This window comes from Palaemon carinicauda, chromosome 7 (assembly GCF_036898095.1).
Source record: "Palaemon carinicauda isolate YSFRI2023 chromosome 7, ASM3689809v2, whole genome shotgun sequence".
Classification (NCBI taxonomy): domain Eukaryota; kingdom Metazoa; phylum Arthropoda; class Malacostraca; order Decapoda; family Palaemonidae; genus Palaemon; species Palaemon carinicauda.
The window spans coordinates 158,699,867-158,712,366 of NC_090731.1; the positions used below are offsets into that span (position 1 = coordinate 158,699,867).

Genomic DNA, 12,500 nt, shown 5'->3' on the forward strand with positions numbered 1-12,500 from the left:
TTAGTTACTAAAATAGTGAGAGGATGATATATAAAATTATGACATGAGAAAAAGGATTTATATACTAAAATAATGGGGTAATGATATAGAAAAATATGACCTTAGAGAAAGGATATATTACTAAGATTGTTGGATAATGATATATGAAAATATGACCTGGGAGAAAGGGTTTATTTACTAAAATAGTGAGATAATGATATATAAGCATATGACCTGAGAGAAAGGACTTATTTATCAAAATTGTGGGATAATGATATATAAATATATGGTATGAGAGACAGGATTTATTTATCAAAATAGTGGGATAATGATATAGAAAATAGTGTTCTTACTGAAATTATGGCATATCATTTTCCAGGATTTCAGCTTTAGACGACAGTGCTGCTTAGAAGTACTAAAATATCAATTAAGAAAAAGGCATTTTGTTTAAGATAAAAGAAATATTGATTTCTAGCTATTAGAATGGACCATGAACATCGTAAAATTTTAGAAACTCTCCCAAATGCTTCTTTTACCACAGTTTCCTTGACACGTAATCGTTCTCTCATTGTATACATTTCTAAAATACCTTTTTGACTCGGGTATAGATATATTGGTAGAGATTTCTAGTGTTCATGAATGAGATATGTAGTATATGATGTATTAATTAAAACCTTATTCTATGGTCTACGTAGGTGTATGTGTGTGTGAGAGAGAGAGAGAGAGAGAGAGAGAGAGAGAGAGAGAGAGAGAGAGCGAGAGAGAGAGATTAAAACTTTGACTCTTACTTCTACCGAAGGATAATCAAATATACTTTCAGCCACTGATTCTTTTGTTATTAAATCCATCAACAACTTTTCCTGCTCTCGGAAACAAACCAGACAAAGTTTTTCTCTTACAAAAGAATTTTCTTTCCCACTCATTCTCATTTTCTGTTATATGACTACAGTATATATATATATATATATATATATATATATTTATATATATATGTATATATATATACATATATATGTATATATATATATATGTATATATATATATATATATATATATATACATACATGTGTATATATATACACATGTATATATATACATGTGTATATATACACATGTATATATATACTGTATATATATATATATATATATATATATATATATATATAAATACACATCTGTATATATATACACACATGTAAATACATACATACATGTGTATATATATACATATATATATATATATATATATATATATATATATATATATATATATATATATATATATATATATATATATATATATATATATAGACCATAGTGAGTGGTAGATGGAGATAGTTTGGTTGGTATGCTCTTCGCACTCCCCAAGAGAGATTAGTTCACCAAACCTTCAACTGGGCTCCACAAGGTACTAGAAGAGTTAGAAGGCGAAGGCCTATGTAGCTGAGGATTATGAAGTGTGAAGTAGGAGATTGCGAGTGGAGAAGTATTGATTTAAAAGCTCAAAATAGAGACGATTGGCGAAATCTAACCGAGGCGTAGGAGGAGATAATGATGATGATATGTATATATATATATATATATATATATATATATATATATATATATATATATATATATATATATATATATATATATATATATATATATATATATATATATATATATATATATATATATATATATATATATATATATGTAGTACTTTGTTAAATAACCATTTGGAGAAACTTTCTACTTCTTATTTCCCCTTTTTTTTATCTTTACCATTGTCCCTCGTGTACAGTTTTACAAAGGAATTCCTGACATACTCCTCTCTGAGGAATGGCACCCTGTCACACCCTTACTGCATGGCAAGTTCCTGCATGTAGCCTCCGGCCACCACTTCTCTCATCGCTCCCTACAATAGCTCTTTGGTTACTTGCTGCTCTGTAAATATGTTGTGGTGGAATTGTTGGCACCACTCCCTTGAGGACTGGCACTAAGGGCCTATAGAAAGGGGGTCACATCTTTACCCCACTCTTGAATGGGAGACACTGAATCAGTGTTGCCAGATGAGAAAGTCTAAAAATCCCCAAAACTCATGATAAAAAAACCCAAAACAACCCAAAAATCCCCATTTCCACAATTATATTTTCTTCTGATCCTGTAAGCTTTAATAATATAGAAATGACTCGCTATACTTCACATAAGTGCAAGCAAACTAATTGCAACAATGTAAAGGTTTACTCATCTTTGTTGCTTCTTCATTTAAATTTGTACAGAATATCCCCAGCAGACAAATAAAATCCCCAAATCTAGGGATAAATCCCCATATCTGGCAACACTGCACTGCATACAACGGCCCATTTATCGCCAAGTACCTTCTAACATGCAAACCTTTGGTCCTCTAATTTCAATAGTTCATTAACAAGGGGATGGATAGAGCAACCCCCAGATTATTATTATTATTATTATTATTATTATTATTATTACTAGCCAAGCTACAACCCTAGTTGGAAAAGCAAGATGCTATAAGCCCAAGGTCTCCAACAGGAAAAAATAGCCCAGTGAGGAAAGGAAATAAGGAAATAAATAATTGATGAGAATAAGTTAACAATATATCATTCTAAAAACAGTAACAGCGTCAAAACAGATATGTCCTATGTAAACTATTAACCGTGGAGATACCGGTGGGGGGGTTGTTACTTGAAATTTTTTTCAGTAGTTTGGGTAGAGTAGGAATATGTACTAGACTAGAGTATTAGTTCCTTGTTGATTTATTCCTAGTTAGACGATCACCTTCGCCAGGGGTGTGTTAAGTTGCAGTGATGAATGATTTATCAACTTACTTCCTTTAAGTACAAACAAGTTATAATTAGTAGAAATGAATTTAGTCTTTTCTTCTTGAATGTTGCACTGTATCTCTTTTAACAAAACAAGTTTTTTTTTTTTTTTTTTTTTTTTTAATTAGTAGTATGGTTCTTTCTTCAGGGCTGTTAAACTGGGTCTTTTTTAACACAATAGTGTGGTAGTTGGGTTTTTCTTCACGGTGGTTAAACTGATTCTGCCTTTGCAGTCTCAGGCAATGTCCAACTTCGGGTAGGGAAGGAGGCAGGCATTTTTTCTCTCGGTTTCAGCATAATGAAGTTGTGAGGCCTGCCCATGGATGGATTCATTGGTAACGGTGAACAAAATGACGTCCTGGGGAAATGCAGATGTCGAAGGAATGGTAATCCGGCCATAAAGATAAAACATTGAAGGAGATGTATTCAGTCTTTTGCTTGAGGGGACTGGATAGGTTATTACTAATCTCGGATAGTCAATGGTCAGGTAAAGATTTATAGGAGGTAAACTGTGTCAAAGGATTTGGGCCTAGGAAGGGTCGGGATTTAGTTTAAAGTACCAGCGGGTGGCCCCATTTACTTGAAATACAAGTAGAAATTTACGAGGGATTTGGGTTCCAAAAAAGGATAGAACATTTAATTGAAGTATTAGTGATGGGCGTTTGAGAATACAAATGACTAATCAACACGTGACCTTTCAAGAAAGTTTAATGATATATCCTGGAGGCGTAGCTTAGCTGCATGTGTTTTTCTTGGAAGGTCTGGCAATCGGAGTGGCTTAATGAACCATCATTTTTATGGGGTTCAGTTAATCTGGCAATTAGCAACATGAGGGATAACTGCGTTGAATGATTTGGGATCCAAAAAAAGATAGAAATTTAACTGAAATATTAGTGAGGGTTTGTTTCAAAATACTAATGGCTAATCAACACTTGTCCTTTCAAATAGGTTTAATGGTATATGCTGGAGGCGGAACTTAGCCACGTGTGTTTCTCCTGGAAGATCTTACAATTCCAGAGGCTTAACAAACTGTCATTTTTACGAGACAGCTCTGCCTTAATCTCTTTTGGGGATTTTAAGATTCAGGTGTCATTCGAGAAAGTGGTCTTATGTGAACATCCCCCATGTCAGTTAATCTGGCAATTAGCAAATACTGATATTGATATCAAAGTGCAACATGCTTAAAGGGAGATGGGTTGAAAACTTATTCATTTTGATACCAAATACGGATATATAGGCCTAGGGATTATAGATATGAATTTCAGTTTAAACTGAATAATACATTACAAAATATAGATTTGTCAGTAGCACACTTAACTCTCATGTAAATTAATTAAACAGTTATTTCTAGGATTTTATTCGAAATCCTTGTAGGATTAGTGTGACAGGATGCACTTCCTCAGAGAGAGATGTGCCAGGAATTCCTGTGTCCAACTGTACATCACTCATACCCTAATGATACATGATTTAACAAATAAGAGGAGTTATAGCTACCTTATATCTTTTGTTTTTCCTCAGTATTAGCTAAATATATACTGTATATATATACTGTACATATATATACATATATATACATATATATATCATATATATATATATTCATATCATAGATATATATATATATATATATATATATACATATATAAATATATATATATATATATATATATATATATATATATATATATATATATATATATATATATATATATGTGTGTGTGTGTGTGTGTGTGTGTGTCTGTGTGTGTGTGTGTATGGGTTCATATAAGTCATAAACCCCTCTTAATACCGAATTCACTCTGCCTCGGGACCAGAGACCCAAGGGGCAATTAACTTAATGATAATAGCTTCTGTTTTGGCCCTGTATTTGACCTCGGACCAAAGAAACTGAGGTTCCAGTGACTTACCACCGGGCCACAAATCTCTTATCTATTTGTGGCCCTCCAATAACAACAAATAAGAATCACCATTTCCACTCACAGTTCAGCTCATCAGCATGGTTGTCTTGGCAATCAGGCCAGCCATCGCACCAGTAGAAGCGATGCACGAGTTTGCCCGAGCCACAGATTGCGAAGTCCTCTGGAATGAAGATTACATAAGAGTTAAAGACTATTCGGTTTTAGATAATGAAGGGCAAAGTAGTGGATAAGAAAAATAAAAGAACTAATCATACCTCAGGGTGAGGGGTTACACAGAGATGTACGCGCGGAAACCACATTCTCACCAAAACTGATGAACCTACTGCATATATATATATATATATATATATATATATATATATATATATATATATGTATATATGTATATATATATATATATATATATATGTATATATATATGTATATATATACATATATATACATATATAGATATATATATAAATATATATATATCTATATATATATGTATATATAGAGTATATATATATATATATATATATATATATATATATATTACATATACATATAGAATATATAAATATATATATACATATATATATACATATATATATATATAATTATATATATACATATATAGATATATATATAAATATATATATATCTATATATATATGTATATATAGAGTATATATATATATATATATATATATATATATATATATATATTTTACATATACATATAGAATATATAAATATATATACATATATATATACATATATATATATAATTATATATATAAATAAATATATATATGTATATATATATATATATATATATATATACAGTTACGCACAGAAAGAAATATATATCTGTTTGAGGCTCGGGGTGAGGATGGCAGGTTCATCCTTGCCAAGATCCTTGGACATGATGTGTCGTACAATACTAGTGGCATTTTTAAATTTATATCAGAAGCAGGTCTTCTTAATGTTATTTAACTTTTAAAACATATTTAATTTTCTGGTTTCAATTGAATATTCTTTTATTCTTTATCTTATAATGAACGATATCAGCGTCAATGACCTTCGATGTCAGGATGTCAGAGACTTTGAAAAAGCATTCATTCAGCTCTCTCCGTCCCTTGGGTAGGGGGAGAGGGAGGAGACATACCCAGGTGAGAGGTGGGTGCATCTGAATATCTAGCAGTCATTTTTGACGGGTCGCGTACACTATAGTAATTTTTTTTAGCGAGGCATATTTGCACTGACTCGCAGCGGTGCCCCTTTAGCTCGGAAAAGCCTCCTGATCGCTGATTGGTTGGACAAGATAATTCTAACCAATCAGAGAGGAGGAAGCTTTTCTGAGCTAATAGGGCACTACTGCGAGTCAGTGCAAATGCGCCTCATTAAAAAAAAAAATTTAGTATAGTGTACTAATAATCCCTCAGTAGAATGGTTATACCAAAAGTGATGCTTCAATAAAGTGTGATTTAAATTCTCTTACTAAATTAAGTAATTAATATTACATTCTATGAAAAAAAATTGAAGGAAAAGCTTATAATGATTGACTGCATGTCGGTCTTAGTATTTATTAGATATTTTAAATATTACTTCATCAATAACAGTTGATATTAGTTATCGTAAAAAAGTATAAAAGAATATTACTTTTCGAACCTTCAGCTTTAGATGGTAATAGGCAAATTATCATTACAATAAAACAATATGAAATATGATTGCTATTAATACCTCATATAAAAGAAGGAACATCGTATATATATTTACATATATATATATATATATATATATATATATATATATATATGTATATACATATGTATATATACATACATACATATATATATATATATATATATATATATATATATATACACATATATACATATATATATATATATATATATATATATATAATATAATACATATATATATATACATATATATATATATATATATATATATATATATATATATATATATATATATATATATCTTTCAGGTCACGCTGATCGGCAGTGCCAGACGTATAACTACTTGGTGTCATCCAGTCCCTTAAGTAGGGGTAGCAGGGTTAGTCATGCCCTGAGGAGAGGGGGTGGGTACTCCGAGAGGTACACCCGGAAACCAAAACTGCCATGTTGTAGTTAGGAAAGGGGGAGGGAGTGGGAAGGGTTGAATCTGTGTGTTCGTATGCGAGTGTAATATATTTCGCCGTCATTTTGACGGGTCGCGTTCACTATAATAGAATTCTTAACACGAAAACCAAGTATATTAGTGCTAAGTTATACATGATCTTAAACAGAGGACATAAAATAGTATATTACGTCTCTACCGGATGTTTGCCAGACGTGGGTTCGAGTCCCGCTCAGACTCGTTAGTTCCTTTAGTGTCTGTAACCTTACCATTCTTGTGGGCTAAGGATGAGGGGTAATGGGAGCCTATAGGTCTATCCGGCGAGTCATCAGCAGCCTTTGCCTGGCCCTCCCTGGTCCTAGCTTGGGTATAGAGGGGGCTTGGGCGCTGATCACATGTATATATGGTCAGTCTCTAGGGCATTGTCCTGCTTGCTAGTGTAACTTTAAACCTTTAAACTGCAGATACTTTCGTAATTAAATGTATAAGTTGTTATAAACGAACCACCATGTTTGTTCTAGGTGTTTTTTTTTTGGGGGGGGGGGGCTAAACAGACTCATGATTGATATATGTGTGAAGTTCGAACATAAGTACAATTCGAGAGAGAGAGAGAGAGAGAGAGAGAGAGAGAGAGAGAGAGAGAGAGAGAGCCGAAATACTTTTGTAAATATTTTACTGTCCGTGTGAGAGAAAGAGAAAGGAATTGTGTAAATACTTTTGTAAAGACTTTTTAGAGAGAGAGAGAGAGAGAGAGAGAGAGAGAGAGAGAGAGAGAGAGAGAGAGAGAGAGAGAGAGAGAGAGAGCCGAAATATTTCTGTAAAGATTTTTACTGTGCATGTTTAGAGAAAGATTGAAATATGCATAGATGATCTGTTGATTAGTATCTTACTCTGTGATCTGTATGTCTGTGTGTGTGCGTAAGACAGAGAGAGAGAGAGAAAGAGAGAGAGAGAGAGAGAGAGAGAAGAGAGAGAGAGAGAGAGAGAGAGAGAGAGAGAGAGAGAGAGAGAAGACTACGAGTTTCACGGTAACAGCTACTTTAATCATTAGAAGGAACAATCTAAAAAAAAAAAAAAGAGCATTGATATGCAGAATATCAAAAGTAAGCTGAAATTAATTTCATTAATATAGAAGTAAATAAAAATAAAAAATAAATAAATAACATATATGTAAATACAATACAGTTTAAACAAGCAAGCAGCTCCCCATATCTTTAGTTGTTATTGAAAGTTTTATTTCTAAACTGTAGAGATTTTCACCATAGATAATTCTAAGTTTGATGCTCGACCGAGTACAATTCGAAAAGATCACGTATAGTTCGGTGGTTTCGCTAATGGCTTGTTTGTTCTAACAAACTTTTCTTAGCTGTTCAAACCATCATATTTGTGCTTGACCCTTCGTTTTCCGAGGCAAATTGATTTCAAGCAATTGCACTCATATTTATATATAGCTCAAAACTTTTCATTATTTCTTATATAGTTTTTCTATTGCCTTGTTTCCTTTCCTCACTGGAGTATTTTTTCTTGTTGAAGCCCTTGGACTTATAGCATCTTGCGTTTCCAACTAGGGTTGTAGCTTGGCTAATAATAATAATAATAATAATAATAATAATAATAATAATAATAATAATAATAACAGATTTTTTTAATAATAATAATAATAATAATAACAGATTTTCAATAATAATAATAATAATAATAACAGATTTTTAATAATAATAATAATAATAATAATAATAATAATAATAATAATAATAATAATAATAATAATAATAATAACAGATTTTTAATAATAATAATAATAATAATAATAATAATAATAATAATAATAATAATAATAATAATAACAGATTTTTAATAATAATAATAATAATAATAATAATAATAATAATAATAATAATAACAATAGATTTTTCTTGGCTGTTCAAACCATTATATTTGTGCTTGACCCTTCATTTTCCGAGGCAAATTGATTACAAGCAATTATACTCATATTTGTATGTAACTCAAAACTGCAGATGTGGAGGAGTGGATGTCTTTTAAGGTTCTCGTTGACCAATTTATTCTGAAGAACTGTTTTAATTTCTTGCATTCTGCCTTGTTTCCTTGTTCTCCTGTCTGTTCTTTACCTGCTAAATCTCATCTTGTTATTATTATTATTATTATTATTATTATTATTATTATTATTATTATTATTATTATTATTATTATTATTATTGCTTGCTAAACTACAACCCTAGTTGGGAAAGCAGGATATGCTATAAGCTCAGGGTCTCCAACAGGGAAAGTAACCCAACGAGGAAAGGAAACAAGGAAAAAGAGAATATTTTAAGTATAGTAACAACATTGAAATAAATATTTCCTATATAAACTATAAAAACTTTAACAAAACAAGAGGAAGAGATATAAAATAGAATAGTGTGCCCGAATGTACCCTCAAGCAAGAAAACTTTAATCTTTCGGTGTAATGAATTTCTTATTCTAGATATTAATCTCTGGTAACGTCGTTCAGTTAGCTCTTTGTTGCATAAGACTTTTCATGATTCTGTCCATCCTTTGCATTCAGATGTTCCCAGACAGTACCATCCCTTGCATTCAGATGTTCCCAGACAGTACCATCCTCTGCATTCAGATGTTCCCAGACAGTACCATCCCTTGCATTCAGATGTTCCCAGACAGTACCATCCTCTGCATTCAGATGTTCCCAGACAGTACCATCCTCTGCATTCAGATGTTCCCAGACAGTAGCCTACCATCCTTTGCATTCAGATGTTCCCAGACAGTACCATCCTCTGCATTCAGATGTTCCCAGACAGTAGCCTACCATCCTTTGCATTCAGATGTTCCCAGACAGTACCATCCTCTGCATTCAGATGTTCCCAGACAGTACCATCCTCTGCATTCAGATGTTCCCAGACAGTAGCCTACCATCCTTTGCATTCAGATGTTCCCAGACAGTACCATCCTCTGCATTCAGATGTTCCCAGACAGTACCATCCTCTGCATTCAGATGTTCCCAGACAGTACCATCCTCTGCATTCAGATGTTCCCAGACAGTAGCCTACCATCCTTTGCATTCAGATGTTCCCAGACAGTACCATCCTCTGCATTCAGATGTTCCCAGACAGTACCATCCCTTGCATTCAGATGTTCCCAGACAGTACCATCCTCTGCATTCAGATGTTCCCAGACAGTACCATCCCTTGCATTCAGATGTTCCCAGACAGTACCATCCTCTGCATTCAGATGTTCCCAGACAGTACCATCCCTTGCATTCAGATATTCCCAGACAGTACCATCCTCTGCATTCAGATGTTCCCAGACAGTACCATCCCTTGCATTCAGATGTTCCCAGACAGTAGCCTACCATCCTTTGCATTTAGATGTTCCCAGACAGTTGCCTACCATCCTTTGCATTCAGATGTTCCCAGACAGTACCATCCCTTGCATTCAGATGTTCTCAGACAGTACCATCCCTTGCATTCAGATGTTCCCAGACAGTAGCCTACCATCCTTTGCATTTAGATGTTCCCAGACAGTAGCCTACCATCCTTTGCATTCAGATGTTCCCAGACAGTACCATCCTCTGCATTCAGATGTTCCCAGACAGTACCATCCTCTGCATTCAGATGTTCCCAGACAGTAGCCTACCATCCTCTGCATTCAGATGTTCCCAGACAGTAGCCTACCATCCTTTGCATTCAGATGTTCCCAGACAGTACCATCCTCTGCATTCAGATGTTCCCAGACAGTAGCCTACCATCCTTTGCATTCAGATGTTCCCAGACAGTACCATCCCTTGCATTCAGATGTTCCCAGACAGTACCATCCCTTGAATTCAGATGTTCCCAGACAGTACCATCCTCTGCATTCAGATGTTCCCAGACAGTACCATCCCTTGCATTCAGATGTTCCCAGACAGTACCATCCCTTGCATTCAGATGTTCCCAGACAGTACCATCCTTTGCATTCAGATGTTCCCAGACAGTACCATCCCTTGCATTCAGACGTTCCCAGACAGTACCATCCTCTGCATTCAGATGTTCCCAGACAGTAGCCTACCATCCTTTGCATTTAGATGTTCCCAGACAGTACCATCCTCTGCATTCAGATGTTCCCAGACAGTACCATCCTCTGCATTCAGATGTTCCCAGACAGTAGCCTACCATCCTTTGCATTCAGATGTTCCCAGACAGTACCATCCTCTGCATTCAGATGTTCCCAGACAGTAGCCTACCATCCTTTGCATTCAGATGTTCCCAGACAGTAGCCTACCATCCTTTGCATTCAGATGTTCCCAGACAGTACCATCCTCTGCATTCAGATATTCCCAGACAGTACCATCCTCTGCATTCAGATGTTCCCAGACAGTAGCCTACCATCCTTTGCATTCAGATGTTCCCAGACAGTACCATCCTCTGCATTCAGATGTTCCCAGACAGTACCATCCCTTGCATTCAGATGTTCCCAGACAGTACCATCCCTTGCATTCAGATGTTCCCAGACAGTACCATCCTCTGCATGCAGATGTTCCCAGACAGTAGCCTACCATCTTTTGCATTCATATGTTCCCAGACAGTAGCCTACCATCTTTTGCATTCATATGTTCCCAGACAGTACCATCCTCTGCATTCAGATGTTCCCAGACAGTACCATCCCTTGCATTCAGATGTTCCCAGACAGTACCATCCTCTGCATTCAGATGTTCCCAGACAGTAGCCTACCATCTTTTGCATTCATATGTTCCCAGACAGTACCATCCTCTGCATTCAGATGTTCCCAGACAGTACCATCCCTTGCATTCAGATGTTCCCAGACAGTACCATCCTCTGCATTCAGATGTTCCCAGACAGTAGCCTACCATCTTTTGCATTCATATGTTCCCAGACAGTACCATCCTCTGCATTCAGATGTTCCCAGACAGTACCATCCCTTGCATTCAGATGTTCCCAGACAGTACCATCCTCTGCATTCAGATGTTCCCAGACAGTACCATCCTCTGCATTCAGATGTTCCCAGACAGTAGCCTACCATCCTTTGCATTCAGATGTTCCCAGACAGTACCATCCTCTGCATTCAGATGTTCCCAGACAGTACCATCCTTTGCATTCAGATGTTCCCAGACAGTACCATCCTCTGCATTCAGATGTTCCCAGACAGTAGCCTACCATCCTCTGCATTCAGATGTTCCCAGACAGTAGCCTACCATCCTCTGCATTCAGATGTTCCCAGACAGTAGCCTACCATCCTTTGCATTCAGATGTTCCCAGACAGTACCATCCTCTGCATTCAGATGTTCCCAGACAGTACCATCCCTTGCATTCAGATGTTCCCAGACAGTACCATCCTCTGCATGCAGATGTTCCCAGACAGTACCATCCTCTGCCTTCAGATGTTCCCAGACAGTAGCCTACCATCCTTTGCATTCAGATGTTCCCAGACAGTACCATCCCTTGCATTCAGATGTTCCCAGAAAGTACCATCCTCTGCATTCAGATGTTCCCAGACAGTAGCCTACCATCCTTTGCATTCAGATGTTCCCAGACAGTACCATCCCTTGCATTCAGATGTTCCCAGACAGTACCATCCTCTGCATTCAGATGTTCCCAGACAGTACCATCCTCTGCATTCAGAACCATCCTTTGCA

At 35.3% G+C, this 12,500-nt stretch overlaps 1 protein-coding gene across 1 annotated transcript in view; it reads right to left on the minus strand.

Annotated features, from left to right (window-relative positions):
- The window catches only part of LOC137644607 (G-protein coupled receptor GRL101-like), a 132,417-nt gene that overhangs the window by 64,868 nt on the left and 55,049 nt on the right, over window positions 1-12,500 (minus strand). Inside the window, 1 exon segment of the mRNA XM_068377561.1 lies at window positions 4,785-4,883. Coding sequence (XP_068233662.1) covers window positions 4,785-4,883 — 99 coding nt within the window.